The sequence below is a fragment of the Heptranchias perlo genome, chromosome 1 (assembly GCF_035084215.1).
Source record: "Heptranchias perlo isolate sHepPer1 chromosome 1, sHepPer1.hap1, whole genome shotgun sequence".
NCBI classification, from domain to species: Eukaryota; Metazoa; Chordata; class Chondrichthyes; order Hexanchiformes; family Hexanchidae; genus Heptranchias; species Heptranchias perlo.
The window spans coordinates 148,800,836-148,819,391 of record NC_090325.1 but is presented as its reverse complement, the minus strand read 5'-3'; the positions used below and the strand labels follow the sequence as shown (position 1 = coordinate 148,819,391).

The 18,556-nt window shown below is 43.1% G+C and overlaps 1 protein-coding gene across 1 annotated transcript in view; it reads right to left on the bottom strand.

Moving 5' to 3' along the window:
- Positions 1-18,556, bottom strand: part of naf1 (nuclear assembly factor 1 homolog (S. cerevisiae)) — a 244,372-nt gene that overhangs the window by 12,450 nt on the left and 213,366 nt on the right. Inside the window, exon 8 of the mRNA XM_067968758.1 lies at positions 14,900-14,993. Within this exon, the coding sequence (XP_067824859.1) occupies positions 14,900-14,993 (94 nt within the window). The remainder of the gene's footprint in view (positions 1-14,899; positions 14,994-18,556) is intronic.

Genomic DNA, 18,556 nt, shown 5'->3' with positions numbered 1-18,556 from the left:
TCTTTCAGTAACAGGTGAGGTACCAGAGGACAGCGTGGGCCCATATCATGGGTCAGGGCCTTCAGAAGGGGAGGAGGGGAGATAATTAATTATCTCGAGGGGGCGGGAGTGAAAGTCCCGAGCCTGTTTAAATGAGTGGCATGTGTGGAGAGTCAGTTACAGCTGAGATACGCTTCTTTACTGATCAAATTCATGCAACCAAACCTACTCTGGTCCTGGGGTATTCCAGCCACTGATTGTCTTATGCTACTGTTTTCTCTCCCAGGAGTTGACCTTCTGTTGATGTAAAACACCCTAGAGGAGTATTGAAAGCCACTAAATTGCACACTGACGCTGAACTGAGTTTAAAAAAAAACTGGTGTGGATATTTGAAAACTTCCCTCCAGTATTCATCCCTTCAGCAACCCGTGCTGGGACCACGGATGGTGGTTGGCTTGTTTTCCAAATGTAAGCCTGTACAGTTAGTAATAACAAGCCATCTGACTGTGAAACACTTCCTAGCCAAACGTCATCCTGTCCGTGCTCGACGTCCACACTGCTGTACTTCGGGTGTCACTGGGTGTCTGTCAGGAGCAGGAATGCGAGGGGATTTCACGCCCGCCCCCTCGAGTTTAGGGATTCTGAGAACAGTTGTACTACCTCCCCGCTTGCCCTGAGAAATGCAGTCTATTTGCAGACCAGGGTTTGAACTTCAGACCTGCATCTCACGGTGCCTTAATCCACTGAACCATTGGAACAGTGATGTTGGGAAAACTTCAGCAAAGAGTCACATGGGGAGCAGGAGGTGAGTTATTTTGGAGGCACGATTCTAAAAGGGTACAGGAACAGAGAGATCTGGCAGTATATGTACACAAATTGTTGAAGGTGGCAGGGCAGGTTGAAAAAGCGGTTAAAAAAGCATGAGATCCGGGCTTTATAAATAGAGGCATAGAGTACAAAAGCAAGAAAGTTATGATGAACCTTTATAAAACACTGGTTCGGCCACAGCTGGAGTATTATGTCCAGTTCTGGGCACCACACTTGAGGAAAGATGGGAAGGTCTTAGAGAGGGTGAAGAAAAGATTTACTAGAATGATTCCAGGGATGAGGGACTTTAGTTACATGGATAGACTGGAGAAGCTGGGGTTGTTCTCCTTGGGACAGAGAAGGTTGAAACGAGATTTGATAGAGGTATTCAAAATCATGAAAGGTCTAGACAGAGTAGATAGAGAGAAACTGTTCCCTTTGGCAGAATGGTCAAGAACCAGAGGTCATAGATTTAAGGTGATTGGCAAAAGAACCACAGGTGATATGAGAAAAAACTTTTTTACACAGCGAGTGGTTACGATCTGGAATGCACTGCTAGAGTGGGTGGTGGAGGCAGATTCAATCGTGGTTTTCAAAAGGGAATTGGATAAGTACTTGAAGGGAAAAAATTTGTAGGGCTACGGGGAAAGGGCAGGGGAGTGGGACTAGCTGGATTGCTATTGCATAGAGCCGGCACGGACTCGATGGGCCGAATGGTCTCCTTCCGCGCTGTAACCTTTCTATGATTCACATTGAGAACACCATCCATCATGTTGTGTGGCACTACCACCATGCTAAATGGGATAGATTCAGAACAGATCTAGCAGCTCATAAATGGGCATCCATGAGGTGCTGTGGGCTATCAGCAGCAGCAGAATTGTATTCCATCACAATCTGTAACCTCATGGCATATCCCACACTGTACCATTACCATCAAGCCAGGGGATCAACCCTGGTTCAAAGAGGAGTGCAGAAGAGCATGTCAGGAGCAGCATCAGGCATACCTAAAAATGAGGTGCCAACCTGGTGAAGCTACAACACAGGACTACATGCATGCTAAACAGTGGAAGCAGCATGCTATGAACATAGCTAAGTGATCCCACAACCAACTGATCAGACCAAAGCTCTGCAGTCCTGCCACATCCAGTCGTGAATGGTGGCGGACAATTAAACAACTAACAGGGAGAGGCGGCTCCGTGAACATCCCCATTCTCAATGATGGCAGAACCCAGTACGTGAGTGCAAAAGACAAGGCTGAAGCGTTTGCAACCATCCTCAGTCAGAAGTGCTAAATGGGTGATCCATCTCGGCCTCCTCCCGATATCCCCACCATCACAGAAGCCAGTCTTCAACCAATTCGATTCACTCCACGTGATATCAAGAAATGGCTGAGTGCACTGGATACAGCAAAGGCTATGGGCCCCGACAACATCCCAGCTCTAGTGCTGAAGACTTATGCTCCAGAACTAGCCGTGCCTCTAGCCAAGCTGTTCCAGTACAGCTACAACATTGGCATCTACCCGACAGTGTGGAAAATTGGCCAGGTATGCTTTGTCCACAAAAAACAGGACAAAACGAATCCAGCCAATTACCGCCCCATCAGTCTACTCTCAATCATCAGCAAAGTGATGGAAGGTGTCGTCGCCAGTTCTATCAAGCGGCACTTACTCATCAATAACCTGCTCTCCGATGTTCAGTTTGGGTTCCGCCAGGACCACTCGGCTCCAGACCGCATTACAGCCTTGGCCCAAACATGAACAAAAGAGCTGAATTCTAGGTGAGGTGAGAGTGACTGCCCTTGACATCAAGGCAGCAGTTAACTGAGTGTTGCATCAAGGAGCCCTAGTAAAATTGAAATCAATGGGAATCAGGGGGAAAACTCTCCAGTGGTTGGAGTCATACCGAGCAGAAAAGAAGATGGTTGTGGTCATTGGAGGCCAATCATCTCAGCCCCAGGACATTGCTGCAAGAGTTCCTCAGGGCAGTGTCCTCGGCCCAACCATCTTCAGCTGCTTCATCAAGGACCTTCCCTTCATAAGGTCAGAAGTAGGGATGTTCGCTGATGATTGCATAGTGTTCAGTTTCATTCGCAACCCCTCAGATAAAGAAGCAGTCCGTGCCGGCATGCAGCAAGACCCGGACAACATCCAGGCTTGGACTGATAATTAGCAATTAACATTTGCACCGCACAAATACCAAGCTATAACCATCCCCAACAAGAGAAAGTCTAACCACACCCCTGTGACATTCAATGGCATTACCATCATCGAATCCCCTACCATCAATATCCTGGGGGTCACTATTGACCAGCCATGTAAATACTGTGGCAGCAAGAGCAGGTCAGAGGCTGCGAGTGACTCACCTCCTGACTCCCCAAAGCCTTTCCACTATCTACAAGACACAAGTCAGGAGTGTGATGAAATACTCTCCATTTGCCTGGATGGGTGCAACTCCAACAAAACCCAAGAAGCTCGACATCATCCAGGACAAAGCAGCCTGCTTGATTGGCACCCCATCCACCACCCTAAACATTCACTCCCTTCACCACCGGCGCACAGTGGCTGCAGTGTGTACCATCCATATGATGCACTGCAGCAACTCGCTAAACCTTCTTCGACAGCACCTCCCAAACCCACAACCTCTACCACCTAGAAGGACAAGGGCAGCAGGCACATGGGAGCACCATCACCTGTACATTCCCTTCCAAGTCACACACCATCCTGACTTGGAAATACATTGCCGTTCCTTCATCATAGCTGGGTCAAAATCCTGGAATCTCCTACCTAACAGCACTGTGGGAGAACCTTCACCACATGGACTGCAGTGGTTCAAGGCGGCTCACCACCACCTTCTCAAGGGTAATCAGGGATGGGCAATAAATGCTGGCCCCGCCTGCGACACCCACATCCCATGAATGAATTAAAAATAAATCTGCCACCTGTCTGCCCAATTCCCAAGTATTTTCAAATCCTCCTGTAGCTTATCCTGTTCAGCTTTGGTGTCTACCACCTTCATTAGCTTTGTATCATCTGCAAATTTAGCCATTGGGCTGTGACTCCTAGCTTCAGATCATTTGTGAAGATATCAAACAAAACAGGTCCCAAAACAGACCCCTGTGGGACCCCTCTGGTAACATTCTCCCAGGATGATGACAATCCCCGTATCACTACCCTCTGGGTTCTATTGATCAACCAATAACCTATCCATTGTAAAATATTTCCAGATTCCCACTTTCTTTATTTTCAGTAACAGTCTTTCCAGAGGAACTGTATCAAAGGCCCGACTGAAATCCAAGTACTCCACATCCACTGCCTTATCCCTATCAAACTCCTTTGTCACTCCCTCAAAGAAAAACAGTAAGTCAGATTGGCAAGTCCTCCCCTTCATGAACTCACATTGGCTATCTTTTATGATTTTATTTCTATTCATGATCTGAACTTTAATAAGGGTTTCCATAACTTTACCCACAATGGACGTCACACTCACTGGTCTGTAGTTTCCAGTGTCACTTTTGCTACCTTTTAAGTAACATCTGTCTTTCCCCAGTCCCCAGGCACCTCTCCAGTATTCAGTAATTACTGGAAGATTTGTGCCAGACTTCCTGCAATTTCCTCCCTTATTTCTTTAAGATTCCTCATCTTATCCAGCCCCTAAGATTTATTTATCTTACGTTTGCATAGCTGTTCAACAACTATGCTGGTAGTAAGGTGAATAGTGTCACAACTTACCTCTGCAACACCCTCTAGTTCCCTTTCTAGATCAAAAAAGTTACTTGTCTCCTCCTTGGTAAAAACTGAGGCAAAAAACTTATTTAGCATTTTTGTAGTCTGTGCAGCATCAGTTGTCATCCCCTCACCGATCCCACTTTCAGTGGCCCCATTCCATCGCTCGTTTATCTTTTTCTCTTAACATCACCTGCCATATTTAATTCAAAAGTTATCTTTGCCATTTTGATGCTATTTTTAGACTCCAGGCATGCCTTTTGGTATTGAATCTGTCTTGATTCTGTGCCATTTTCCTTCATGGCCATAAGTGTACCCAGCAGGCAACATATCATTTATTTTGCTAAGAATTCTATCTGTAAACCAAATTATCAAATTTCCTAATACCATAAATTGTCTGCTATTATTTTTCTTTTTCCCTCCTTCCCTGACTAGCTGCTGGAATGCCTGAGTGCATGGTACATCTTTGCCTGTTGCAGCCACTGCTTGAGACTCCACATCATCTCTTTCCAGAGGAGATAAACTGTTGGAGAACACCAGGGGATGCCCCCTCCTGCCTCACTAGCTGACCACAACTTCTGGCCCCCTTTTCCAACAGCGACCTACCCTCCCTCTCGTACTCCGACCCCGAGTGTGGCCTTCTCTAATACCTCATCTGTAAAAACTTCACCCTCCCTAACATTTTGATGTGTGGCCAGTCGCTCACTAAGACTAACCACTTCAGTCTTCAGCACATTGACTAACTTGCAGATCAAACCCTCCAGAAACTGAGCCTGGAAGGCAAACATTTCACAACGGGCAAAGTATTCCATCCTCGACAACTTTAAAGCATGAAGGTTGTTTGAGTTAAAAAAACAAAGACCGTAGCGAAAAAAAAGATAAAGACAAACCCCCTTCAAGTTAAATTCCTTGAAATTCCCCCTCCTTTTTTTTCTCTTTTGCTTTTGTCCCTTGGTTAATTTACTTAGCACCTCCTTCCTCCTCTGTGCCTAATTCCCACTCTTCCTGAATTCCTGTTTTAAAGTCCTCACTCTGTTGCCAGCTCCCTCCATTAGCAACTCACTCACTCTGTGCTCGGGTTCTGTGCTTTTCCATTAACTTTATTTATGCACATATGGTTAGCACCAAACTTGGCTGGAGAGACTATATTAAAAATGGGTTATCAAGTCGGATCTACAGAACTATAAACATGCACAGCTCCACTCTGCAGTTCCACATGTTCTGATATTGTTGAAAACGTTGCCAGCTTGACTCAAGACCCTGTTATGGCCTTTTTAAAAGTAGAAATGTAATTTTAAAATGTCCAAAAGAACTTGATCTGAAAGATCTTACATTTGATCAGAACTGTTGCTGGTATGCCTTTTCTTAATTAAACTATAAGGACAAACGAAAAACCTAACAAAAGCTCCCCCTTTTTAGAGGGGCACAACTAATAAGGAACTTAAGCAAAAACAAAGAAAACTTATGAACTTAAATGATTTTATTTGCACTATCCACCATGCCCTCCAGTTCCTGCGGTGTCCACTGGTCGTGGAAGGCCTCAAGCGTACCGGCAGACACAGCTTGCTCCTTCTCCAGGGCTACCCGGACACGGACAAGGCCGTGGAAGACAGGCAGGCAGCCAAAGCGACCATCCCCTTAGGCCGCGTGCAACCTGGACCTGTGGATGGTCACCTTGGCCAGGCCCAGGAGCAGACTCATAAGGAGGTCCTCCGACTTGCCCGCCACCTTCCATACCATGCTGCTGGTAGGTGCTTTGTCCTAGCAGTCATTATCGGTTTCTTCTAGATTCTGCAACCTATAGGTCATTGACTCTGAACTAGTTAGCAATTAATTATTTTTTCTGTTTCATAGATATGCTTATGAATTTTCAAATTTTTAGTTTTCAATTTTCTTTATTTTCTCCTCGCATTATCCAAGCTACTGAATGAACAAGACTGTCAAGTGCATAGACGTTGTCAATACCACTATGGTCAACTGATCAAGAGATATGCTTGGACAATTTGGGAATGGTCTCTTTCCATGGATGGCAAATTTGCACCAAGGATCAGTGAATACCATTTCTGATCAGTATTCAAACTCACTCCTCTTCGATAGGAATTCAGCAATCTAAAGTTATAGCTAAAACACTGGAAATGTGGTATCATAGTAGGTACAGCACAGAAAGAGACCATTCGGCCCATCATGCCTGTGCCGGCTCTTTGAAAGAGCTATCCAATTAGTTCCATTCCCCTGCAAATATTTTCCCTTCAAATATTTATCCAATTCCCTTTTAAAAATCACTACTGAATCTGTTTCCGCCACCCTTTCAGGCAGTTCATTCCAGATCATAACTACGAGCTGCATGGAAATGTTTTCCTCATGTCTCTTCTGGTTCTTTTGCTAATCACTTTAATTCTGTGTCGTCTGGTTACCGACCCTTCTGCCACTGGAAACAGTTTTTCCTTATTTACTCTATCAAAACCGTTCATGATTTTGAACATCTCTATCAAATCTCCTCTTAACCTTCAGTTCTTAGCACTGCAACCCCAGCTTCTCCAGCCTTTCCACATAACTGAAGACCCTCATCCCTGATACCATTCTAGTAAATCTCTTCTGCACCATCCTAAAGTGTAGTGCTCAGAATTGAATACAATACTCCAGCTGAGGCTTAACCAGCATTTCATAAAGATTTAGCATAACTTCCTTGCTTTTGTACTCTATGCCTCTATTAATAAAGACTATAACCTGGTGTTGTAAGATTCCTTACATCTATTAATAAAGAAAAGGATCCCGTATCTCAACTTGTCCTGCCAACTTCAAAAATTTATGTACGTACACCCCTGGTCTCTGTTCCTGTACTCCCTTTAAAATTGCACCATTTAGTTTATATTGCCTTTCTTCATTCTTCCTTCCAAAATGCATCACGTCATACTTCTCTCAGCAAGGAAGTCATGATGAACCTTTATAAAACACTGGTTCGGCCACAACTGGAGTATTGTGTCCAGTTCTTGGCACCGCACTTTAGGAAAGATATAGAGAGAGTGCAGGAGAGATTTACTAGAATGATTCCAGAGATGAGGGACTTTAGTTACATGGATAGACTGGAGAAGCTGGGGTTGTTTTCCTTGGAACAGAGATGGTTGAGAGGAGGTTTTATAGAGGTATTCAAAATCATGAAGGATCTAGACCGAGTAGATAGAGAGAAACTGTTCCCATTGGTGGAAGGGTCAAGAACCAAACCTCATAGATTTAAGGTAATTGGCAAACGAACCAAAGGTGACATGAGGAAAAACTTTTTTACAAGGCTACAGGGATAGGGTGGGGCAGTGGGACTAGCTGGATTGCTCATGCATAGAGCCGGCGCAGACTCAATGGGCCAAATGGCCTCCTTCAGTGCTGTAACCTTCTATGATTCTATACACTGCGAGTGGTTATGATCTGGAACGCACTGCTAAACGGAGTGGTGGAGGCAGATTCAATCATGGCTTTCAAAAGGGAACTAGATAAATACTTGAAAGGAAAAATTTTCAGGACTACAGGGATAGGGTGGGAGTATGGGACTAGCTGGATTGCTCTTGCATAGCACCGACACAGACTCGATGGCCGAATGGCCTCCTTCCATGCTGTAACCTTTCTATGATTCTCTGCATTAAATTTCATCTGCCATGTACCTGCCCATTTCATCCGTCTGTGCATGTCCTCCTCACTGTTTACTACATTTCTAAGTTTCGTGCCATCTGCAAACTTTGAAATTATACCCTGTATACCCAAGTCCAGATCATTAATATATATCAAAAAGAGCAGTGGTCCGAATACCAACCCCATGAGGGTTACTTCCCTCCAGTCTGAAAAACAACCGTTCACCACTATTCTCTACCCCGTAGTCAATTTTGTATCCATGCTGCCACTGTCCCTTTATTCCCATGGGCTTTAACTTTGCTAACAAGTCTACTATGTCGTACTTTATCAAATGTCTTTTGAAAGTTTGTGTACACATCAACCGCACTACCCTCATCAACCCTCTCTGTTACCTCATCAAAAAACTCAATCAAGTTAGTCAAACACGATTTTCCTTTAACAAATCCGTGCTGACTTTCATTTATTAGCCCATACTTTTCCAAGTGCCAATTAATTTTGTCCCAGATTATTGTCTCTAAAAGTTTCTCCACCTCTGACGTTAGATTGGTTGGCCTCCCTAGTTCCTTTAGCATGATCTCAAGTCAACGTAGTTAGTAGCATACATGACAACCTAGGAAATTGGCAAAGCCTGCTGACAGCTTCAAAAATGTTGACACAGCCCCTAAAAAGCTGGGTCTTATGACAGAGATCAGAAATTAGACTAAAAATACAGCAAGTCTTGTCATAAATTAAGTTGCAGGTAAATCCAACAGCTTACTCGCTGAATATAACTTCTTTGGGAGAAAGCACTAAATAAACACAAGTACAACTTTCAGAAACCATTGGCTCATCTGAAAATATTTCTGCCTCAGGTTCGTGCTTAATTAACATGGAAGATGTCTGACTGATTGCTTGATTGGATGATGGGATTAAAAGAATCTGATTGGTTGGCACGAACACCCTCTAATTCCAATGTAAAAAAGCTAATTTTTCTTATACAACACTTACAAACTCACTATATAAAAAAAAATATTCTCAGCATGTGGAAGATTCTGGCAAGGATGCATTTATTACCCATCCCTAGTTACCCTGAGAAGGTTCTGATGGGCTTTATTCCTAAACCACTGCAGTCCTTGTGGTGAAGGTACTCTCATCATGGTGTTAGGTAAGGAATTCCAGGATACTGACCTAGTGATGATCACGGACTAGTCATATATGTTCAAGCCAGGGTGGTGTTGTTACATGGACAGGAAATAAGAGGTGATCCCACAACATCTTGGCTTGGAAGATCAGGAAATAGAATCAGTATGGGTGGAGATAAGAAATAACAATGGGCAGAAAACACTGGTGAGAGTAGTCCATAGGCTCCCTAACAGTAGTCATACTGATGGACGGAGTATTAATCAAGAAATAAGAGGAGCTTGTAACAAAGGTAATGCAATAATCATGGGAAACTTTAACCTTCATATGGACTGGACAAATCAAATTGGCAAAAATAATTTGGAGGACGAGTTCATGGAATGCATTTGAGACAATTTCCTAGAACAATACGTCGTGGAACCACCCAAGGAACAGGCTATTTTAGATCTTGTCTTGTGTAATGAGACAGGGTTAATTCGTAATCTCATAGTAAGGGATCCTCTGGGGCCGAGTGATCATAATATGATAGAATTTCACATCGAGTTTGAGAGTCCTTAAGTCTGAAACTAGAATCTTAAACTTAAACAAAGCCAATTACAAAGGTATGAGGGGCCGAGGGGCCAGTTGGCTAAGGTTGATTGGGAAATTAGATTAAAAGGTATGACGGTAGATAAGCAATGGCGAACATTTAAAGAAATATTTCGTAATTCTTAACAAATATACATTCCATTGAGGAATAAAAACCCCAAAGGAAAAGTGATCCATCAGTGGCTAACTAAAGAAGTTAAGGATAGTATTAGATTAAAAGAAGAAGATTGTAATGTTGTCAAAAAGAGTAGTAAGCCTGAGGATTGGGAGAGTTTTAGAAACCAGCGAAGGATGACCAAAAAATTGATAAAGAGCGAGAAAATAGAATGAGAGTAAACGAGCAAGAAATATCAAAACAGATTGTAAGAGCTTCTACAAGTATGTAAAAAGGAAGAGAGTAGAAAGTAAATGTGGGTCCTTTAGAGGCTGAGACAGGAGAAATTATAATGAGGAATAAGGAAATGGCAGAGACGTTAAACAAATATTTTTTATGTCTTCACAGTAGAAGGCACAAAAAACATACCAGAAATAGTAGGGAACCAAAGGTCTAATCAGAGTGAGGAACTTAAAGCAGTTAATATTAGTAAAGAAAAAGTATTGGAGAAATTAATGGAACTAAAAGCCAACAAATCCCCTGAACCAGATGGCCTACAGCCTAGGAAGAGGCGGCTTCTGAGATAGTGGATGCATTGGTTGTGATCTTCCAAAATTCCCTAGAATCTAGAATGGTCCCCGTGGATTGGAAGGTAGCAAATGTAATACCGCTATTCGAGAAAGGAGGGTGAGAGAAAACAGGGAATTACAGGCCAGTTAGCCTGACATTAGTATCGGCAAAATGCTGGAATCTATTATTAAGGATGAGGTAACGGGGCACTTAGGAAATCATAATATGATTAGGCTGAGTCAACATGGTTTTATGAAAGGAAAACTGTGTTTGACAAATTTATTAGAGTTTTTTGAGGATGTAACTAGTAGAGTAGATAAAGGGGGAACCGTGGATATAGTATATTTGGATTTTCAAAAGGCATTCGATACGATGTTACACAAGATAAGAGCTCATGGGGTTGGGGGTAATATATTAGCATGGATAGAGGATTGGTTAACGGAAAGAAAACAAAGAGTAGGAATAAACGGGTCATTTTCAGGTTGGCAGTCTGTAACTAGTGGGGTGCCGCAAGGATCAGTGCTTGGGCCTCAGCTATTTACAATCTAAATTAATGACTTAGATGAAGGGACCGCGTGTAACGTATCCAAGTTTGCTGCTGATGATGCCAAGTTTGGGTAAGTCATGTCTGACAAATTTGCTTGAGTTCTTTGAGGACATAACGTACAGGGTGGATAAAGGGGAACCAGTGGACGTAGTGTAGTTAGACTTCCAGAAGGCATTCAACAAGGTGCCACATAAAAGATTATTACTTAAGATAAAGAATCACTGGATTGGGGGTAATATTCTGGCATGGGTGGAGGATTGGTTATCTAACAGGAAGCAGAGAGTTGGGATAAATGGTTCATTCTCGGACTGGCAACCAGTAGCCAGTGGTGTTCCGCAGGGGTCGGTGCTGGGTCCCCAACTCTTTACAATCTATATTAACGATTTGGAGGAGGGGACCGAGTGTAACATATCAAAGTTTGCAGATGATACAAAGATGGGAGGGAAAGCAGAGAGTGAGGAGGACATTAAAAACCTACAAGGGGATATAGACAGGCTGGGTGAGTGGGCGGAGATTTGGCAGATGCAATACAATATTGGAAAATGTGAGGTTATGCACTTTGGCAGGAAAAAATCAGAGAGCAAGTTATTTTCTTGATGGCAAGAGACTGGAAAGTACTGCAGTACAAAGGGATCTGTGGGTCCTAGTGCAAGAAAATCAAAAACTTGGTATGCAGGTGTAGCAGGTGATCAAGAAGGCCAACGGAACGTTAGCGTTTATTGCTAGGGGGATAGAATATAAAAACAGGGAGGTATTGCTGCAGTTATATAAGGTATTGGTGAGACCGCACCTGGAATACTGCATACAGTTTTGGTCTCCATACTTAAGAAAAGACATACTTGCTCTCGAGGCAGTACAAAGAAGGTTCACTCGGTTAATCCCGGGGATGAGGGGGCGGACATATGAGGAGAGGTTGAGTAGATTGGGACTCTACTCACTGGAGTTCAGAAGAATGAGAGGCGATCTTATTGAAACATATAAGATTGTGAAGGAGCTTGATCGGGTGGATGCGATGAGGATGTTCCCAAGGATGGGTGAGACTAGAACTAGGGGGCATAATCTTAGAATAAAGGGCTGCTCTTTCAAAACTGAGATGAGGGGAAACTTCTTCACTCAGAGGGTGGTAGGTCTGTGGAATTTGCTGCCCCAGGAAGCTGTGGAAGCTACATCATTGAATAAATTCAAAGCAGAAATAGACAGTTTCCTAGAAGTAAAGGGAATTAGGGGTTACGGGGAGCGGGCAGGAAATTGGACATGAATTTAGATTTGAGGTTAGGATCAGATCAGCCATGATCTTATTGAATGGCGGAGCAGGCTCGAAGGGCCGATTGGCCTACTCCTGCTCCTATTTCTTATGTTCTTACGTTCTTATAGAAAGCTAGGTGGGAAAGTAAGCTGTGAGGAGGACACAAAGAGTCTGCAAAGGGATATAGACAGGTTAAGTGAGTGGGCAAGAAGATGGTAGATGGAATATAACGTGGGAAAATGTAAGGGTATTCACTTTGGTAGGAAGAACAGAAAAATAGAATATTTTTTTAAATGATGAGAAACCACTAAATGTTGGTGTTCAAAGGGATTTGGGAGTCCTTGTGCAAGAAACACAAAAAGTTAGCATGCAGGTACAGCAAGCAATTAGGAAGGCAAATGGCATGTTGGCCTTTATTGCAAGGGGGTTGGAGTATAAGAGTAAGGAAGTCTTATTACAATTGTACAGGGCTTTGGTGAGACCTCACCTGGAGTACGGTGTACAGTTTTGGTCTCGTTATCTAAGGAAGGATATACTTGCCTTGGAGGCAGTGCAACGAAGGTTCACCAGATTGATTCCTGGGATGAAAGGGTTGTCCTATGAGGAGAGACTGAGTAGAGTGGGCCTATACTCTCTGGAGTTTAGAAGAATGAGAAGCGATCTCATTGAAACATATAAAATTCTAAGAGGGCTTGACAAGGTAGATGTTGAGAGGCTGCTTTCCCTAGCTGGAGAGTCTACAACTAAGGGGGCATAATCTCAGGATAAGGGGTCCAACATTTAGGACTGAGATAAGGAGGAATTTCTCCACTCAGAGGGTTATGAATCTTTGGAATTTTCCACCCCAAAGGGCTGTGGATGCTGAGTCATTAAGTATATTCAAGAATGACATTGATGGATTTTTGGACTCTAAGGGAATCAAGGGATATGGGGATAGGGCGAGAAAGTACAGTTGAGGTCGAAGATCAGCCATGATCTTAATGAATGGCGGAGCAGGCTCAAGAAGCTGTATGGCCTACTCTTGCTCCTATTTCTTATGTTCTTATTTCTTCTCTTGAATATATTGGTGGTAGAGATCACAGAGGAGGGAAATGCTGTTGAAGTAACTTTGGTGAGTTTCTGCAGTGCATCCTATAGATCGCACATAATGCAGCCACAGTGCGCTAGTGATGGAAGGGGTGGATCTAAGTCCAGTGGTACACAGGTCAATTCTGCAAACTCCTCTGTCAAGAATCGTGTTAAGTTTCTTGAGTGTTGTTGGACCTGCACCCATGCAGGCGAGTGGTGAGAATTGATCACATTCCTGAATTAAGCCTCGTAGAAGGTGGGCAGATTTTGAGGGGTTGGAAAATGAGCCACTTGTCAGAGTTTCCAGCTTCTACCCTGCTCTTGTAGCCAAATTGTTTATATCGCTGATCCAGTTCAGGTCCTGGTCATTGGTGGCCCCTAAGATGTTGATGCCGGTGTCATTGAACATAAAGGGGAGATGGCTGTGCTTTCTCTTAATTGAGATGGTCATTACCTGGCACTTATGTGGAAAGAATGTTACCTGCCATTCATCAGCTGAAGCTTGGATGTTATCCACATCCTGCTGTAGGCTGGCATGAGCTACTTCATTATCAGAATTGTGAATGGAAATGAACACTGTGGAATCGTCAGTGAACAGCCCCAATTCTGATCTTATGATGGAGGGAAGGTCATCAATGAAGCAGCTGAAGATAGTTAGACCAAAGACATTTTCCTGGGTAGATACCAATGTCACAGATGTACTAGAAATGTTTTGCTAGGGGAGCAGTTAGCTCTGGTGCACAGGTCTTCAGCACTACAGCCAGGATGTTATCATGTACCAAAGCCTCTGCTGTGTCCAGTACATACACTGACTGTCAGCATTTTAACCTATGCGACATTAAAAAGTAGCTGTGTGCTTCTGAGGTTCTATTATACATATTTTAACATTTTTAACTTTCTCTTAGGTGAATACAAGATGGTCCATACAATTGTGGCCATATTATTCCTATTTTTAAAAGTCCTGTTGTATTGACAACTGCAGTTAAACATGTATTCCAGTCAGAAGCATCTAGCAACTTGTCATATTCTCATGAGATTACGCTATTAACGATCTTGCCAAAATGGTAACTAACGAATCAGTGGAAACCATATACTTTAAAACTGCAGATGCATGCTGAAATTAATCTGACATTTCTGGAGGAGTGCTTCATATATTAAATACAAATTATTTCCCTTTGCTCCTTATTCTGCTTTGCAGGACTTCAAATTGACTTCACATTTTCAAGTTCTTAGCTGGGGAAGAAAAAAATGCAGATGCCTGGTATTTCCAATGGACTACAAAATGCTCTTGGAAATTGCTTAGCTGCAGGACATAATGATTTTATTACTGTGACAAAAGAACTGATTATACTATAGTAGGACAACATTGGTTTCCGCACATAAAAAATTAAATAGCTGTAAACAACATATCTATTGACAAGGGTGTTTATTTTATAGCAGGTGATACTTTTAACATGACCACTGAATTGCATGGGATCAAAGTTAGGATTTTAGGGAGTAAATAAAGTCACTGGTTAAAACTGCCTGCAATGACTCACCAGATCGAACATTTTTATCTCCATGATTTTGTTGCTTCTTCTTCTTCTTTTGCTTTGCTTCTTTTTCCTTTTCATCATCACTGAAATCCAGAGCCTATTAAAGACCATAATCATTTGGGTTATGACTAATTCTTACATTTCATGGCATCCTGTCACACTTAGAAACGCAGTAATCAACCACACATGGCTTTTCAATGAGACATCTGTGTTATCTAAAAACCCCTTAATCTCATTTTAATGACATTATTACTGCACTTGAACACTGAGCACAAGAACATTAGGCATATGGAGGATCGGTTACATAGACAAAATCCCTCAAAAGAAGTCTACTGTACGATGTTTCATAATTGTAGCTTAAATCTATTACACTACTCTCAAAACTGGAACTTAATCTAGTTTCTATCAACATGTACAGCTAAAAAAAAACGTACTGGCCTCAGCAGCAACAGTCAAAAGAGTTGAGGTGTAGATGAATACAAGTCTAGCTAGAAATTAAAATTCACAGTGAAATACATAAGGATAATTTGAATTTACATAAAATCTAAGTAGTTGGACAATCAGCCCCCAATTTGTCTTGCATATAAAATTATTATACGAAATTAGTCACACTTGATTCCAACCCAAATATTAGGTAAACCTTTATCATATTTCGTTAATTATAAGTTCATAGAGGACCACCTGCACATTGTGCAAGCAGTACGAATAAAACTGTTAGCTCCCTGTTGATTCACTGAGTTTACCTTGTAAGTAGCTTAGCAATGCAGAGCAGGAAGGTCCAAGGTTTGATCTCTAGTCTTGGCTGAGTTAGCAGTTCTCAGCCCAGGCAGCAGTAATGCCACTATATTTGACCTCAATGCCCCTGGATTATAGAAGGAAAATCAATCAAGGTTCTCATTCCTGATATCTATATAGGAGTCGCTGGTGGAAGTATATATTTATGGATTTATGGTGAAACAGAGTTTAGCCTTGGCTCTTACATCCCTACAACTGAATAACCTGTGGACAGTTACTGTCAAGGTTCAAGTAAGTATGGACCACTTGGGTGTATCCTGGAGGACTACCGGCACCCACCTCCCAGCAAGGATGAGACTGAAGAAAATTGCGAGAAAGGTCAATAATCAATTCTGGATAAACATCTATTACATTCCAAGCACAGAGTTCCAAAGTATCACTCACATCAACTCCTAATAAGCAGGAGTTTTAATCTGAGCACTCAATTTCTTTTCAAATTCTTTACCAGCATTTGACTGTCCAAAGCAAATTCAAATTAAGCTGATCGAAGGGTAGGAATCCTCAAAAAAGTTTGTCCCTACTAGTCACCGTCAGCAACTTCTGCATTCTAAAAACCCTATTATCGGCCCAGAAGTATAACATGGTTTCCCTCTTTAGTAGGCTGTTCCTGGATTCAGTGCAGTTCAAAGTCTCACAGACAAAGAGACCACTATCTCTCATACTGGAGACATGTGACTGGCTCTCAGCCTTTTACAGAATGGTGACTGCAGGGAGTTACTGGTGCTTAAAGGGAAACAAAAGTGCAGGGCAAGTATTTTTTTATAGAGTGAACGAAACACTCTATAAAGTGGGGAAGTCTTCCAATGTTGATCAGCATCCCGTATGAAACAGACATTTTGTGACCACGGCAGACCATTGCAGTTTGTTTCGTCATGCAGTACCAGTGGAACTGTGCAAGTGATGCATGATGCAGCTCCCTGACGGTGCTGTCACAAAGTGGCCCAGCAGGAAGGGAGATCTAACTTGGCATGTATCCCGAAGGCACATAATTTATGTTTTTTAAAGAATATTAAATCAGATTTTTGTCAGTACCTTTTTTAAAAAAAACATACAAAAATACTCCCAATTACCTTTAAACCAGACTTTTACTATTTATGTCAGGAACTCAATAGCTGCTGTAGTTCTACATTCTTTATCAATGTAGAAAGTCCACTTTAATTATCCATGATGTGGAGATGCTGGTGATGGACTGGGGTTGATAAATGTAAGGAATCTTACAATACCAGGTTATAGTCCAACTGTTTTATTTGAAAATCACAAGCTTTCGGAGGCTTTCTCCTTCGTCAGGTGACGAAGGAGAAAGCCTCCGAAAGCTTGTGAATTTAAAATAAAATTGCTGGACTATAACTTGGTGTTGTAAAATTGTTTACAAAATGCAGAAGCTAAGAAGAGTTAATCACGTCAAACCAGAATTGCTGGAGTATGCATTGGGCTATTGGAAATCTGCTGCTAATGTAATTAGCCCAAGTCATTCAGCGCTTTCAAGAATCATTCCAGTCATGAAACTGTTGCTTCGAGATTCCATTTTTAAAAATATTCGTTCATGGGTTGTGGGCATCGCTGGCGAGGCCAGCATTTATTGCCCATCCCTAATTGCCCTTGAGAAGGTGGTGGTGAGCCGCCTTCTTCAACCGCTGCAGTCCGTGTGGTGAAGGTTCACCCACAGTGCTGTTAGGAAGGGAGTTCCAGGATTTTGACCCAGCGACGATGAAGGAACGGCGATATATTTCCAAGCTGGGATGGTGATGGGGAACGTGCTGGTGGTGTTGTTCCCATGTGCCTGCTGCCATTGTCCTTCTAGGTGGTAGAGGTCGTGCGTTTGGGAGGTGCTGTCGAAGAAGCCTTGGTGAGTTGCTGCAGTGCATCCTGTGGATGGTACACACTGCAGCCACTGTGCGCCAGTGGTGAACGGAGTGAATGTTTAGGGTGGTGGATGGGGTGCCAATCAAGCGGGCTGCTTTGTCCTGGATGGTGTCAAGCTTCTTGAGTGTTGTTGGAGCTGCACTCATCCAGGCAAGTGGAGAGTATTCCATCACACTCCTGACTTATGCCTTGTAGATAGTGGAAAGGCTTTGGGGAGTCAGGAGGTGAGTCACTCGCCACAGAACACCCAGCCTCTGACCTGCTCTTGTAGCCACAGTATTTATATGGCTGGTCCAGTTAAGTTTCTGGTAAATGGTGACCCCCAGGATTTTGATGGTGGGGGATTCGGCGATGGTAATGCCACTGAATGTCAAGGGGAAGAGGTTGGACTCTCTCTTGTTGGAGATGGTCATTGCCTGGCAATTGTCTGGCGCGAATGTTACTTGCCACTTATCAGCCCAAGCCTGGATGTTGTCCAGGTCTTGCTGCATGCGGGCACGGACTGCTTCATTATCTGAGGGGTTACGAATGGAACTGAACATTGTGCAATCATCAGTGAACATCCCCATTTCTGACCTTATGATGGAGGGAAGGTCATTGATGAAGCAGCTGAAGATGGTTGGGCCTAGGACACTGCCCTGAGGAACTCCGGCAGCAATGTGCTGGAATGGCCTCCAACAACCACTACCATCTTCCTTTGTGCTAGGTATGACTCCAGCCACTGGAGAGTTTTCCCCCTGATTCCCATTGACTTCAATTTTACTAGGACTCCTTGGTGCCACACTCGGTCAAATGCTGCCTTGATGTCAAGGACAGTCACTCTCACCTCACCTCTGGAATTCAACTCTTTTGTCCATGTTTGGACCAAGGCTGTAATGAGGTCTGGAGCCAAGTGGTCCTGGCGGAACCCAAACTGAGCATCGGTGAGCAGGTTATTGATGAGTAAGTGCCGTTTGATAGCACTGTCGACGACACCTTCCATCACTTTGCTGATGATTGAGA